The sequence below is a fragment of the Fusarium odoratissimum genome, assembly GCF_000260195.1.
Source record: "Fusarium odoratissimum NRRL 54006 unplaced genomic scaffold supercont1.5, whole genome shotgun sequence".
Taxonomy (NCBI): Eukaryota; Fungi; Ascomycota; class Sordariomycetes; order Hypocreales; family Nectriaceae; genus Fusarium; species Fusarium odoratissimum.
In genome coordinates, this window is record NW_022158691.1 from 1,171,719 (window position 1) to 1,187,074 (window position 15,356).

A 15,356-nucleotide genomic window follows, 5' to 3' on the forward strand; every position below is an offset into this window, starting at 1 on the left:
TAAGTAGCCTTAATTTATAAATATTAATAAATTAAGGCTAGCTTAATAAGTTAATAATAAATTAAATTAGGTTATAAAATAATATAATAAAAAAAATACAAGTTAAAGATAAATATAATTAAATAATACTTAGGGAATTAATACTATAAATATTTTCTTATAAGAATTAAGGCTTATTATAAGATAAGAAAAAAGAAATAAAATAAAAAAAAAAATTAAAAAAAAAAGTTAAATATTAAAGGAAAAACTATAAATATTAATATATTAAGGCTAAATTAATAGGTTAATAATAAATTAAATTAGGTTATAAATTAATATAATAAAAGAAATATAAGTTAAGGATAAATATAATTAATATTAATAAAAGTAAGAGAGGTAAGGCTTACTCATATACTTCCTTTTACTCCTCAAGTTTTAAGCTCTCGGCGTTTTACTAGTCTCTTCTCGTCATAGAGTCAGAGCTTGGTCCGTAATCGGGCAGACCCCTCCAAAATTTACTCACAGGCCAGCACAACCTAGATCCCCTGCTCCACCAATCCACAGTCAACGAACAACTTCCAACCTCAACTCAATAGAATCCTCGCGACCAAGAAGCAAGCGAATCTTGGATCATCTTGAGGCCTGCTGTGACCATGGCTCAAGCCGAGAGACAAGATCCGACTCGGATCTCAATTCTAGGCGAGCCCAATATCATCATCGATCACGGCCTGTGGCTTAACTTTGTTGTTGATGACCTCCTCCAGAACACGCCTACGTCGACCTACGTCCTCATCACAGATACCAATCTTTTCGACACATATGTGCCTGCCTTCCAAGCTCGTTTCGAGGCCGCTTCCCAGGCAACAGCCACTCGGCTGCTCACGTACACCATCCCACCAGGGGAGGCTTCCAAGAGCCGTGAGACAAAGGCCGAGATAGAGGATTGGATGCTCTCCCAACAATGCACCCGCGACACGGTCATTATAGCTCTTGGTGGAGGTGTTATGGGAGATATGATCGGCTATGTTGCAGCTACCTTCATGCGTGGTGTCCGCTTCGTCCAAGTTCCCACGACATTGCTCGCCATGGTTGACTCATCGATTGGTGGAAAGACTGCCATTGATACTCCAATGGGCAAAAACCTTGTCGGCGCTTTCTGGCAGCCGAAGCGTATCTATATTGACTTGACGTTCCTCGAGACGTTGCCCGCCCGCGAATTCATCAATGGTATGGCTGAGGTTGTCAAAACCGCCGCTATTTGGAATGAGACTGAGTTTACTGTTCTGGAGGAATCAGCAGCTCGCATCCTTGAATGCGTTCGATCCAAGGGCGAAAGCCGCCTGGACCCCATCCGAGATGTGCTGAAGCGCATCGTTATCGGCTCAGCGGGCGTCAAAGCAGAGGTTGTGTCTAGTGATGAACGAGAGGGTGGTCTCCGTAATCTTCTCAACTTCGGTCACTCCATTGGCCACGCATTCGAGGCTATCTTGACGCCACAACTTCTCCACGGCGAGGCCGTTGCCATCGGCATGGTCAAGGAAGCAGAGCTCGCACGTCACCTTGGTGTTTTGCGTCCCGGTGCAGTTGCCAGGCTAGTCAAGTGCATCGCCAGTTACGATCTTCCAACCTCACTCCGTGACAAGCGTGTCATCAAGCTGACAGCTGGTAAGAAGTGTCCTGTGGATGTTCTTCTTGAAAAGATGGGTGTAGATAAAAAGAACGATGGAAAGAAGAAGAAGATTGTTCTGCTCTCGGCCATTGGCAAGTGTCACGAGCCACGCGCCAGCGTCGTGGAAGACAAGGTAATCCGGACCATCTTGTCATCATCCATTCGAGTCACCCCTGGTATTCCTAAAGATCTAAACGTCACAGTGGCTCCGCCAGGCTCAAAGAGCATCTCCAACCGAGCTCTCATCCTAGCCGCCCTCGGTTCAGGAACTTGCCGCATCAAGAACCTCCTCCATTCTGATGATACCGAGTACATGCTTTCGGCCATCCATCAGCTCGGGGGCGCATCTTACTCCTGGCAAGAAGCTGGAGAGGTCCTGGTCGTTGAAGGCAAGGGTGGCAATCTGCGAGCAAGCAAAGACCCTCTTTATTTGGGGAATGCCGGCACAGCATCCCGCTTCCTGACTACCGTTGTCGCCCTTGCCTCCCCTAGCCAGGAATCTCGTGTCAACGTTCTAACCGGCAATGCAAGAATGCAGGTTCGTCCGATCGGCGCATTGGTTGATGCCTTACGCTCCAACGGTGTCGAAATCGAGTATCTTGGTAAAGAGAACAGTCTACCCTTGCGAATTGATGCCGCTGGTGGATTCAGGGGGGGGGACATCGAGCTTGCCGCGACCATTTCATCACAATACGTTTCATCAATTCTCATGGCCGCTCCTTACGCCAAGAACCCTGTAACACTGCGTCTGGTTGGAGGCAAGCCTATCTCCCAGCCCTACATCGATATGACTATTACTATGATGGCCTCCTTCGGTATCAACGTGGAGGTTTCTTCGGATGAGCCCAACACCTATCATATCCCTCAGGGTACTTATAAGAATCCTCAGGAGTACACCATTGAGAGTGACGCGAGTTCTGCGACTTACCCGCTTGCAGTTGCCGCCATCACTGGCACCAAGTGTACAATTCCCAATATTGGCTCAAAGTCCCTGCAGGGGGATGCCCGCTTCGCTGTTGATGTCCTGAAGCCTATGGGCTGTTATGTTGAGCAGTCTGACCACTCCACAACTGTCACTGGTCCTGCCCCTGGTCAACTCAAGGGCCTTGCTCACGTTGATATGGAGCCCATGACAGACGCATTCCTCACGGCGTCAGTCCTGGCCGCTGTCGCTTCGGGGACAACTCGAATCACGGGCATTGCTAATCAACGCGTCAAAGAATGTAACCGGATTGCTGCTATGAAGGACCAGCTTGCAAAGTTTGGCGTGCAATGTAATGAGCTTGAGGATGGCATTGAGGTGCTCGGCAAGGGCCAAGGTGGCAGTGTAGTGACGCCAAAGGTTGGTATTCATTGCTATGATGACCATCGTGTTGCGATGAGCTTTAGTGTCCTTGCGGTTGCCTCGCCTGGCCCTGTAGTCATCACGGAGAGGGAATGCGTTGGCAAGACCTGGCCAGGGTGGTGGGACATTCTCTCCCAAGCTTTCAAGGTCGACCTGGTCGGTGAAGAGCCAGATGTTGATGACGATGACCACGAGAGTCAAGAGGCAGTTTTGGAACGCTCAGTCTTCATCATCGGAATGCGAGGCGCCGGTAAGACTACCGCTGGTAACTGGATGGCCAAGCTTCTGGGTTGGAAATTCATCGACTTGGATCAGGAGCTGGAGAGGCGTGCTGGGCGGACGATTCCCGAAATGATCAGGGGTGACCGTGGGTGGGAGGGTTTCCGTGCGGACGAGCTGGCACTTCTGCAGGATGTCATGGAGAACAACAAGACTGGCCATATCTTCTCTTGTGGTGGCGGTCTGGTCGAGACTCCGGAGGCCAGAGAGATGCTCAAGAGCTACGGCAAAAGCGGTGGCAACGTCTTGTTAGTCCACCGCGACACCGACCAAGTGGTTGAATATCTCAACCGTGATAAAACCCGGCCGGCCTACACCAGTGAGATTCGACAGGTCTATTTGCGCCGCAAGGACTTCTACAACGAGTGCAGCACACATCTTTACTACAGTCCGCACTCCGAATCGTCTGGCTCCAAGGCGGAGATTCCCTCCGACTTCCAACAATTCGTGCATTCTATTGCGGGCAGAAACTCTCATTTCAAGGACGTTTTGAACAAAGACCACAGTTTCTTTGTGTCTCTGACTGTGCCTGACGTAGACGAGGCTGTTGCCCTAGTGCCAGAGGTTGTGGTTGGCTCTGACGCAGTCGAGCTAAGGGTTGATCTGCTCCAGGATCGTTCCATTGACTCTGTTACTCGTCAGATCTCGACTCTTCGCGCCTCAGCGAAGAAACCTATCGTTTTCACGTTGAGGACCGAGTCTCAGGGTGGTAAATTCCCTGACAGTGCCTACGAAGAAGGTCTCCAACTCTACCGCCTGGCTTTGCAGATGGGTCTGGAGTACGTCGATGTTGAAATGACGCTTCCCGACGACATCATCCAGTCTATAACAGAATCTCGCGGGTATTCACGCATAATCGCCTCTCACCATGACCCGAAGGGTACTATGTCTTGGAAGAATGCGTCGTGGATTCAGTACTACAATCGGGCTCTCCAGTACGGCGATGTCATCAAGTTGGTCGGTATTGCTCGCACTCCCGAGGACAACTTCGACCTTGCCAAATTCAAAGCTCGGATGCAGGAAGCGCAGAAGACACCCATGATTGTCATGAACATGGGCAAAGCTGGCAAGTTGAGTCGTGTACTGAACCGGTTCTTGACGCCCGTGTCTCATCCGGCCCTACCCTTCAAGGCCGCACCAGGCCAGATGTCCGCGGCTGAGATACGCCGTGCTCTGGCATTACTCGGCGACCTGGACCCATACAATTTCTATCTGTTTGGAAAGCCCATCTCAGCATCGCGCTCGCCTGCTCTTCACAACACCTTGTTCGAGCAGATGGGTCTGCCTCATCAGTACCATCGTCTTGAGACGGACAAAATCGAGGACGTACGTGAAGTGCTGAGGTCTTCTGATTTTGGAGGCGCCTCGGTCACCATACCTCTCAAGTTGGACATCATGAGTCAGGTTGACGAGCTCTCTGATGCAGCTCGGGCCATCGGAGCTGTCAACACCGTTGTTCCCTTAGGTAAAGCTGACACCAATGGCCATCGACGACTTTTGGGAGACAACACAGACTGGAGAGGCATGGTACACGCTCTTCATGACGCCGGTATCGAGGAACAGGCAGACTCGGATACAAGGGGGGCAGCCATGGTCGTGGGCTCTGGCGGGACTACCCGAGCTGCCGTCTTTGCACTGCACTCTCTGGGGTTCAGCCCGATTTACATTGCCGCTCGTAACCAGGCCAAGGCAGACGCACTTGCAGCCGACTTCCCCAGTGATTACAGTCTACAAGGCCTGAGCCAGGCTTCAGACATAGACAAGGTCTCGCCGAACGTCAAGGTCGTCATCAGTACTATTCCCGCTGATCGGCCTATCGACCCAATTCTGCGGGAGCTCGTAGCTGTCGTGCTCAGTCGGCCAGCTATTAACGAAGAGCGCCGAGTCCTCCTCGAGATGGCATACAAACCCAGCCATACCCCGATAATGCAGTTGGCAGAGGATGCCGGTAACTGGACCACAATTCCAGGGCTAGAGGTTCTTGCCTCTCAGGGGTGGTATCAGGTAAGTTCACTTATAACATGACTATAGTTTGTCTGTGGTAGGAAGGATAGTTCACCCAACTAATCTGGTCTATTTCAGTTTGAGCTCTGGACGGGAATTACACCCCTTTACAAGAACGCCCGCGCAGCCGTTCTCGGCCTGTGATGGAAGGCCTTGACTCGAATAAAACAACGGCGACGTAATTTGGCACAAATTGTGGGCTCCTGCGATGCCGGCCACTTTGTTTCTGCTTGCTGGGGCGCTCAGATATAAGGTGCAAGAAGACTATGGCGTTGGTGGAGAGATCAGTTGAGTTGAGTTGAGCTAAGGAAGGGGTATGGCTATGGTGCGATGCGGTGCGGTGCGGTGCGGTGCGGTGCGGTGCGGTGCGGTGCGGTGAGGTGAGGTGAGGTGAGGTGTGCGTTACTATTCGCAGAGAGAATGCATGTTGTTCATTACTACGTCGTTCGGTCAGATGTTGCTGCTTCTGGTAAAGCTGGGAAAATGGGATGCCCCAAGCTGTGACGTTATTCAGACTACCTACGCTACCTAATGCCGTGCCGCAAAGAGGCATATGTGCAACTCCATACCCTAAATTTTAAGAATTGCGTCAAGTGGATATCTGTGACGAAATTACACTTGTGAAGCCGAACAAGAACTTGAAGAGTTTACCAGAAAGAACAACATGATGATGCTTGCTATGGAGCCATCGGACTAGTTTATGCAGACTACTTTCAAATATTACGGTGATGGTTAGTTAAGCAACGACGTCACGAGGGTTACAGTTCCCTTGCTCCTCTCTGCATGGGTCTAGATATAGCAATGTTTCGGTTTCCTTGCAACGACAAAAGGTAGCGGAGGGTGAGCTTGATACTGATCGGCAGTAGAATAAATCGCATCCATCATCAATGCACACTTATGATCGATTTCAAGGGTCAGATCTGCAGTGTTAGCTAGCGCCAACTGTTTATGAGCATCTAAACTTAGGGGTTGCTTACTTGCAGCATTAATATGCATCACGGTATGGCTATCATTAGACGCTGGGGGAATAAATTGCATGTCTTTCATCATGATAATCTTTTTCTGTTGTCGCATTATATCATACATCATCTATAATTGTCGCTTATCTCCAAAAATAACAAAGTACAGTAATGAGCTAACCCTTGCTGTTTCCGACCATGTTCAACGGCTGAAGCGCTATTGGTCTTTCCTGTCAATGCAGTCATCAGGCATCATGACGTTGAACTCGCAGAAGCGACTCAAATTCCAATCCTAGGTATCATCTGCCCAAAGGGACAAAGACAAAACTCGCTGTAGTAAACAAAACCCAAACGCTCCTGTTTTCTTTTTGTCTAGACCAATTCCCAATCAATCAATCCAATCCAATTCAATCCAACCTTTTCCATATTAAACATGAGGTAGTTCTGGCCGGCCAGATGACCTAGTACAAGAGATAGATACACATACAAGTCGCATAGGAAATATCCTTCGATGAGGTGCCAAATCAGACGAAACAACTGGAATCAGGATAATGTACAATGACAACGAATGACAGTCCGCTATCCATGACGGACGCCATGTCATCATAAGGGAGTATCGGGGAGGGATGCTGGTCGGTGACTGAGACTTGGGTGGGCCCATATGATGTCACAACCGTAATGGGTGGATGGCTCATGACGTAGCCAGATTGACCGGAAAGGACCCTTCCTGCAGGAGGGACCCTTGGACCCACCTGCCCGCACTAGGGCCCAGGGCGCTATCGGTTTGGCACTTTGTCGACCAACCCGATTCAAGCAAACTGAAGCCTTGCGGTGATCGGTCCACAACCGCCAAGCCTTGTTTCGACGGTGGTCAACGTCATGCGGCATCATCTAGGGAGCCCAGAGTAACGGCACGGCGCCAATCCTGGGGTGCCTTGAACCGTCTTCAGGGGGTTCTCATCGGCAGGAGGCTTGTCTCTTGGCGAGTATGCTATGCTGGCCGGCTGGCCTGTTGAGCCGGGCCACGCACGCCACGGGTGCAACTCAAGCACCGGCTCGTCGACGATGCTTGCCTGGAAGTTCCACGTCCGGATGACATACGCGATAGTGCCTGGTTAGAGCATCCGCACGGCTGAATGTCTTCTCCTCAGTGCAAAGGTCACATCGCACCTTTTGCTTGCGAGCGTTGTGGATGGTGTCCTCATGGCGAGTAAGATCATATGGTCTAGAGAAGACAGTGTTGCAGGGCTTGCCAGTGCTTGGGTTAATCCGGTCGCAACGATGAGGGCCCGCCTGCGTGTTCAACAATGCAGATGTCATACCCATATTGCGAGGTTGCGAAGGCCCAAGATTCTGGGTCTGTCGGTGGCCTTCCCGCTTGTGCTTCTGAAGTAGCGCTGGAGTTTCAAATCGCAATGTGCAGCCATGATATGTGCAAGTGTAAGTGCCGCCGTCAGCAGCAGTACTGCCGGGACGGGTTGCAGGAGTGACATTCCGCGATTCGTTCGAGCTCGATCCAGCGGAGCTCAGGCGAGGTGGTGTCTCGTGGTTCATCCGCGGGTGTGCGATGAACGGGTACTGTTGAGGCACCGAAATTCCATTGGCTGCATGCGATGACAGGAAGTTGAAGTGGTTTTGGCTGTGGGTGTCGTGCATAGATTCTTGAGAGCTAACCATAGACTTTGGGAACTGGTCCAGATCGAAGCCCGAAGAACTCTGAGGAAACAAAGGGAAATTGTTGTCACCCTCGGACTCGTTGAACTCAAGAATAGCATCCTTGGGAGAGATGGTCTTGGGAGTCTCGGGCTCCTGCTTCATGTTCATCTGTTGACGCATGACCTGAGCATCTTGGTTTGCCTTGTTCTGCTCGCGCATACGCTGTGCACTGTTGAACGTCAAGTTCTGTGGAAGTCCATGGTTGCCAAAATCATGGGCGGGAGAAGGGGCGAGAGGCGACCCAGTTCTGAAAGGCGACCTATCTCGCGAGTTGCTAGAGACTGGCGATTGAGCTGCACTTAGATGCTGGTTGTTGGCGGCATTGAGTCGCTGACTGAAGACATCGTTTGTAGGTGATAAAGATACCTGAGTTTGAGAGGGAGGAGTTGATGTGATGGCAAAGTTGGGGCTGTAGAGTTCGTCTGCATAAATGTCTGTCATGGTTCTGTCAAGTTTTGGAGCATTGGCAAAACCTGGGTAATAAGAATGTGAGCTTGTGTTCATGGACATGAGGCCGTCATCGAGAGCATTACCTTTTCGCCTTCTCTCCGAGTTGTCTGCTTCGCCAACTGTAGGAGTAGCAGGTGAGTCACCCGCGATGGAACTCGCCACTGAGGCAGGGTGTGACCGCGATGAGCCACCAGAGAAGTCGGGAGCTTGCATCAAAGTCCGGTCCATTCTTGGCTTGCTGCTTGGTCCTGAAAGAGTGATTGGATATGCCATCTCAGGCATAGCATTCTGCTCCAAGCCTCCGCAAGTCTGGTATCCAGCATAGGGAGCCATCGACTTGGCCAGGTGATAATATGATGGGTTGCTCTGGTCGTTTGTGTCGGTGATTGCAATATGTGGGTTCGATGTGTTGTGGTTGAAGGGCGAGGCAGGCCCAGCTGTTGAAGACCCTAGAGACGACAAAGAAGACTCGCGCTGATGAGTCCCACGAGGCAACCTGTGAGTCTGCTGGGCAAGTGCTCCCCAAGTTTCGGGCTGCATGAGGTCGGTGGGAAGTTGTTGACTAAAAGCAGTGATCTCGTCTTCGTAAGTCGATCGAGGAAGGTCAGAATAGGCGGCAGAGTTGTATTCGGTATGGCAGTTCTGAGGGTAGGGATACTGCTGGTGCTGCTGAGAGTGGGAAGAGTTGTGTTGTAGTTGTTGTTGGAGCTGAAGTTGCTGTTGATGTAGTCGAGGGATCGATAACATGGTGATGTTGTAAAAGATGAGTTTATGTTTAGAGTTGGGAGAAAGTGGCGAAAGGCGGGAATGGTCGCTTTTTAAAGAAAGCAGGGACCGTTTAGATGAGCAAGGTGTGAGTGATGGAAGCCAAAAGACTGATGGATAAGGTAGGTACAGAACAGTGCTGGAGTCGATGAAGTCACTAGGTGCACCCCCACCGGGCCGAGACTAAAAAAGACCCTGGGCCCACTCGATGATGCACAGGACAACACCGAGGCCGGGATCTGGAAAGAATTGCTGGGTACCTAGCGTATGCCCCAGCAGCAGACCTGGAAGAGAGTACCGCAGCAGGGAGTGAGTGAGTGAGGTCGATTTGCGGTATGTAACCCGGTATATGTAATGGTGGTGTGGGCTTGACGACTCTTGGACAATTGGATGCGATGAGGGTGGGTGCCGTGTGCGTGTGGTATGCAACCTCGACAGGTTGTGAAGTAATTAATGTACCACGGTAGGTAAGTATGTCGTGGTGTGTGGATAATGTATATCGTCACGCCAGACTCGAAGCCGTTGTCTTGCTTCGTTTTTTTCCCTAGGTCAGCGGCGGATTGGCAGTTATGCGACGCACTACTACGTAGGTATGTGTGTAGTGTAGTGCACTCACTTGCTCCTGGTGAAATAATAGATGAATGATGGCTGATTGATCATGGATGATGATGCTGATGATGATGATGTCTGTCTGGGTCACCATTCGATATGACCATATGGCTGCTGATCTTCCCGCTGCTTCAGGTCGCTTCCAGTCCCTTCTCAATGGTGCACTGACGATAATTTGCGACCGTATAATCCTCTCCTCTTGATTTCAAATATCCCGTCAGTCCCATCGCATCCCGTCCCTCTTCCTCTCCCTCCTCGCGAGACGAGCAAACCGAACAGCGAGGTGTTGACTGACTGACTAATTGGGCCCCGAGACTCACTCGTCAAAGCCCCCAAGCCTCCCGCAACGGACATGTCCACTCCACTCCGGGGATCCAGAGATGCATGCCCGTATCAAGCAAAGGTACGTATCATTTTAGGTTTGTTCAAGGTTCGGGTTCAAGGGCCAAGGCCAGCTTGCACCCAAGGCTGCAGGGCTCTGACGCCGATAGGGGCCCATCAGAACCGGTGCCCAATAGGCTCTCTCAATTCCTTGGACTCTGACGCTGCTCAGGAAAATCTTAGCCTGGCCCAGCACGCTCGAGTTTTTTTCGACCTCTTGAAGGGTTCCACTGACGTAGTCTAGCCCCGCCGATCCTTTCTTTCACCTTTGTTTTGTGATGCGATACGTATCCCCTCGCGCTGGCTCCCTCGCACAGCCACACCTCATGGTTTGTCATCTGGTTCCGACGCCACTCTTTCAGATTCCGCCACACTCTATGCGAATCTCTACCCCACCATTTGTAATCACATGATGACTCTTGGCCAAGGTCACATGAGACATGTCGTCGTATGTTGATTCATCACGGTTCGACATTTCGACCTAGCTGCCAGTTGTTGGCCAGTCCTGGGGAGCCTTGGAACTCAAATCAGGGGAGCTAAGAAAAATATTTGCAGAGTCGTCGTATGACACGCCCTATGGTGTGACTAACCATACCATGCATGTACATGTATGTGACTGTCTCGTTGATTCAAGACAACACCTGTTCAAGCGTTACCACCTATCCGGAGGATACTGCTCGATAGGGTAAAGACACAAAAACAAGAAAGAAAAAATCTCTATCCCATCCTACCTATTGATCATGGGGATACGGTGTACACACTCGCTCGATGCAGGAACCGACCCTGGTCGCATCTCGCTGGTCGGGAAAAGTTCAACAATCGATGAAATGGAATGATATAATTGGATGAGCATTTCTTCAAACTCTTCGTTACAGTGCATTCTCGGCCTGACCGATCCGCTATCAGCCGTCGGATGCTATCGGACTTTGTGCTCCAGCCAATCAGACGTGTGGCTCATTGGAAGCTAAGCCACAAGCACTGATTTTAGAGTCCATTGTTAAGCTGCCCAGATCGATCTTGTTTGGTCCCACCTGTTTCTAGAAGCCTTTGTGTTCTGTCTCTCCGCGAACTGACTGAGCTGCCTCCATGTCCCAGCACAACGGGTTTTCCGGCACGATTAACTCCTCGGACAGCTTTGATGATCACTTCGGTTCCCCGATGCTCGGACAGCACTTCCCATTATAGATGATCAGGGAGCGTGTGACTCTTTCTGATAATAATACCTATCCGGAAAGATGCATGAGTATGTAGGTAGGCAGGCAATAAATCCGCAAACGCTCCGGGGTGATAACTCGGCACTTTGAACCAGGATAATATGGATGGAACTTACGGGCCATAGGCACGAAATTAAAATCCTTCATCGTTGGAACCACCCTACGTAACTGGGTCTGTGTAAAACATGCAAGATGTAGTTACATGTCATTTGGGCTGGGGGTGCGACTTTGTCGGCAAAAGCTCATGACTTTGAGTTGCACCGCCATGTTCATCTCGATCTTGCTTCCCCGGTCCGAGAACTAAGAAGTGACATGTACAGTCTCGACTGCAACGTGAAATGAATGTCAGCTAATTCTCAGCTCTACCAAACGTTTAGCCATAGTGTGGCCTACCTGGGACTAGGTGCTGCTCTTCCGTCCGCTGGGTCCGCGTAGGGCTGGCGGCGAAATTTCAGCACAGTACCCGTGCCCGCAACGGCGGCGGCTGAGGCCGGCACCGGGCGATCCATCTATCACTATTGGAGTCTGAGCATCTATCTCCCTACCCGCGCACAGTATATTCGATGGCTTATAGTAACTACCAATAGTCTTTACCGCCTGTCCGTGCTCAACTCCGGTGTGAGTAACATGCCAATGTGTTTCCTCCGGCACTAGATACGATGCAATTTGCACATAAGCATCTTGTCAGCCATCCGGCTCTTCAGCCCTCCGATTTATTTGTCGTCGGCGAACAGGATGAGTAAAAGATTAACAGAGCTGAGCAATTCCCAAGCTGCGTGAGAAATAATGCTTGAGGCATTGTTATGCTACGTTACAGGGGTCTTAAACAGTACACTATTCGATTCGATGTAAGCCGGTACCGGCTGACTGGTTAAGGCGTTTCTCTGTACGACATGGTTGTTCCATCATTGCTTCCAGATATCCATCTCGAAATCTACAGTACATTTATTAGCCGTACAGATAGATCTGATCTTTGATTTCCAGCTTCCACCGTTCGGCTTGTCCGTGTGGGGGGGGCTCATGCATGCATAGCTTAATGACAAACCCCATTGCCGAGAGTTGGGCTATGAATTTGGCCATGGCCATTATCTCCGTCGCTCTCGGGTTTCCAGAGTAATCCGATCATGTCTAACTTCTCGAGCCATTTGTAATCCCCGTCATCATTTAGCCACCTTCAAGGCTGAGTAATAGTTGATCAATGCCAACGTTTTTCTCTCCTGTATACATTTGAATACTACCGAGGCATGAGCCTACATGGGGAATTCCACCCCCGGTTGTGTCTGCGTCTGCGTCTGCGGTGGCCTCTAATTTTAGCAAACATCCACGTGGTCCAGGCCCGACGATCCTTTGTTCTCGCCACCCGTAGGCTCCGTAATCCGATACCTTCGGCCGATTGAGAAGAGCACGAGATGTATCCGAATATTGATCTATCAAGTGACATGCGTGCCTAGATCTGTTTGCCCCTGCTTCGTATCTACGGGTTGCAAATACGTTACGTATCGGCGAATTTCAGAGCCATCAATTTCACTCCTGTCGCAGTTACCAAGGTCCAGGATACTGATCACAAGGTGAGGTATAGATTGTTCCAGAACGGTATCTGTTCAGTCATCGAGGCCTGTTGCGTTCGTATTATCTCGACAGGTCCCAATGAATACGCAGTGAAGTGACTCATTGGTGAAGGCAGTGCAACAGCGGTTAATGAGAGGCTACCAGCTGTCTCCAACTTGACACTCAGTTTTTGACGTCGTCCTCCAGGGTAGGCTGAGACTTTGGCAGTCTGTGATGTGAGTGAGCCAATACATTGACATTGAGACCAACAATAGAATTGTGTTTTTTAAGAGGTGTCATTTGGGGCTGGTATGGCTGGGTGCTGACGTTTTCGACGCGCGCCTTATGTCGAAGCCAGCCGTCAAACATCTCTCCACTGTTAATGTCTAAGTGGTGCTTTGCCTGTTGTAGACGTCGACCTACGTTTCCCCCGGAAGCCAAACTTTGGATACTGATGTGCGCGGAGTGCTTTAATGCGTAATATAGTGAGAGAGAGGCAGTTTGCTTCAACGACACAGAATATGAAAGTCGTCAAAAACCGTCCCAGAACGCGAGTATTAGAAGTCATCTACAAAGAAAGGAGATAACGCCAAACCACGTGACCTTAGCCGCATCCTTCCATCAAAATATACCCTCTGAAGCTCTACGACAATATACCCATCAACTTGGAGTATGTGGAAAGCTGCACGGCGCACTTCTTGACGATAATAGATAAATAAAGATAGGCAATACTTCATAAAATGCCATCAACTATCCTAATCGTGAGGTAAATCAGACCCGTTCATGAAAGCATTGTTGGCGACCTAGGTCCGTAAACGTGTCACAACGGCATGTAGCAGGTAGGACATCCACTCGCGTCAACAGAACCAGCACATAACAAACATCCCACCCGACGCGACTATCTGAACGCGTAGGCACTGGCGCGAGCAAGTCTGCGCGTGGCTGTGGTCATGGTTCACACATGATTTACGGAGTACAGCAAGATATTCACTACGATTAGAAGAATTGGCACTATGTGATGATCAAGATCGCCTCAAGGGCATGTTCGATTATCCCCAAATGTAACCCCCCGTTTCCCTATGATACAGAACACCCAAAAACAAGACCGGACCCATTTGTCGTCATGAAACACCCTACATGGTCCTGCGCAGCAAGCAGTCGACCGCAAAGATTCGTAACAGCATGTAAAACAGAGCGAGCTTAACCACCGAAACCGTAGAGGGTGCGGCCTTGTCGCTTCAGGGCGTAGACAACATCAAGGGATGTGACTGTCTTGCGCTTGGCGTGCTCAGTGTAGGTGACGGCGTCACGGATGACACCCTCGAGGAAGGTCTTCAGGACACCGCGGGTCTCCTCGTAGATCACTGTCGGGTGTGTTAGGCACGGTCGAGTCTGCGGCGTATGGTGAGCAACTTACTGGCAGAGATACGCTTGACACCACCTCGGCGAGCGAGACGTCGGATGGCGGGCTTGGTGATACCCTGGATGTTGTCTCGCAAGATCTTTCGGTGACGCTTGGCGCCGCCCTTGCCGAGACCCTTGCCGCCCTTGCCGCCTGTTGATAGAAGTGTAAGCTTGGGAGGGAGAACACGAGGCGCGTCCGCATCGCGTCGGTGGTGGTCGAGCGAGAGTATGCAGAGGCAGAGGCGGAGTGCTACTTACGTCCAGTCATTGTGATAGAGGGAGAGTTGGTCGTTTAGTTGCGTGGTTGGTGTATACACTGGTAGTGTATAGTAATGTGCAGTGGATGTAGAGAGTCGTTGGATGAAAGTGTTCGAGTATGAGATGTAGCAATGAAGCGCGGGAGTGGGAGAGCTTAAGTACGAGTGGGCCAGAATCGGGATCAGTTGGCTGGACCCACTGTGTGATCTTGATCCCTGCCGGGCGACGCGATCTGTGAGCGTAAGTGCCTAGTGACGCGAATTTTTGAGCCGACGAATTAAAAATTCGGCTTGCGTTGATTTTTGAAATCGAAAGCGGGGTGGTCGGTCTCAGGCTCTCAAGCTTCCGGCACTCAGCAGCATAACACGCACCCCAGCCAATTAAACTTGAGCCACTCATGCTATATTGTCTCACCAGTGTAAAGTCTCGTTGTAGGGTAGTTTTTAACCACAATATGTTTGTTAGATCATGTGTGTAACATGGACGTACTGTAAAGTGGTAAAGTTGTTGAAATGTTGTTATAGACCTTATGGCATAAACTCTAAGCTATTGTGACTCATTGTGTATCGTCTGTGGCGAATTACGTTACGGTTGTGTGAGTTTACTGTTTCGTTGAACAAGGTAAACTATATCATTAAACATGTCTAACAACTTAAAATGCCCAACTTGATACTCAGATACCAACACAAAAAGTGAAAGAATCCGATGATGTCAATTAAAGCTCAACAAGAGAGTACCAAGGCATTAAATGGAAAGAATATTAATAATTATCGTCT

General features: G+C 50.1%; 3 protein-coding genes across 9 annotated transcripts; 1 reads left to right on the forward strand and 2 right to left on the reverse strand.

Moving 5' to 3' along the window:
- The first annotated feature begins 423 nt into the window (after positions 1–423).
- Positions 424–6,295, forward strand: FOIG_04348 (3-phosphoshikimate 1-carboxyvinyltransferase). Of its 7 annotated transcripts, none has more exons than XM_031202527.1 (3): positions 424–5,276; positions 5,355–5,601; positions 5,657–6,295. In XM_031202527.1, the coding sequence occupies exons 1-2, from the start codon at positions 633–635 to the stop codon at positions 5,418–5,420; spliced, it is 4,710 nt and encodes a 1,569-aa protein (XP_031067974.1). In that variant the 5' UTR covers positions 424–632; the 3' UTR covers positions 5,421–5,601; positions 5,657–6,295. The 7 variants fall into 7 exon arrangements, with proteins under 7 accessions (XP_031067974.1, XP_031067976.1, XP_031067973.1 ...); XM_031202526.1 differs by having other exon boundaries at positions 436–5,276; positions 5,355–5,621; positions 5,662–6,295; XM_031202528.1 differs by having other exon boundaries at positions 516–5,276; positions 5,355–5,611; positions 5,662–6,295.
- On the reverse strand, positions 5,870–11,522 carry FOIG_04349 (uncharacterized protein). The gene is made up of 2 exons (XM_031202532.1): positions 8,485–11,522; positions 5,870–8,424 (listed from the first exon to the last, which is right to left on the reverse strand). The coding sequence occupies exons 1-2, from the start codon at positions 9,146–9,148 to the stop codon at positions 7,280–7,282; spliced, it is 1,809 nt and encodes a 602-aa protein (XP_031067979.1). The 5' UTR covers positions 9,149–11,522; the 3' UTR covers positions 5,870–7,279.
- A 2,096-nt stretch (positions 11,523–13,618) lies between these two features.
- On the reverse strand, positions 13,619–14,845 carry FOIG_04350 (histone H4). The gene is made up of 3 exons (XM_031202533.1): positions 14,581–14,845; positions 14,336–14,473; positions 13,619–14,282 (listed from the first exon to the last, which is right to left on the reverse strand). The coding sequence occupies exons 1-3, from the start codon at positions 14,588–14,590 to the stop codon at positions 14,119–14,121; spliced, it is 312 nt and encodes a 103-aa protein (XP_031067980.1). The 5' UTR covers positions 14,591–14,845; the 3' UTR covers positions 13,619–14,118.
- Positions 14,846–15,356: the final 511 nt, after the last annotated feature.

Excerpts from the sequence above, each read along its gene's own strand:
- FOIG_04348 (XM_031202527.1), top strand. The coding sequence starts at position 633 with ATGGCTCAAGCCGAGAGACAAGATCCGACTCGGATCTCAATTCTAGGC. Across the intron at positions 5,277-5,354 it reads CCTCTCAGGGGTGGTATCAG|TTTGAGCTCTGGACGGGAAT; the intron begins GTAAGTTCACTT and ends GGTCTATTTCAG.
- FOIG_04349 (XM_031202532.1), bottom strand. The coding sequence starts at position 9,148 with ATGTTATCGATCCCTCGACTACATCAACAGCAACTTCAGCTCCAACAA. Across the intron at positions 8,425-8,484 it reads CTCGGAGAGAAGGCGAAAAG|GTTTTGCCAATGCTCCAAAA; the intron begins GTAATGCTCTCG and ends CTTATTACCCAG.
- FOIG_04350 (XM_031202533.1), bottom strand. Across the intron at positions 14,283-14,335 it reads TGTCAAGCGTATCTCTGCCA|TGATCTACGAGGAGACCCGC; the intron begins GTAAGTTGCTCA and ends CACACCCGACAG.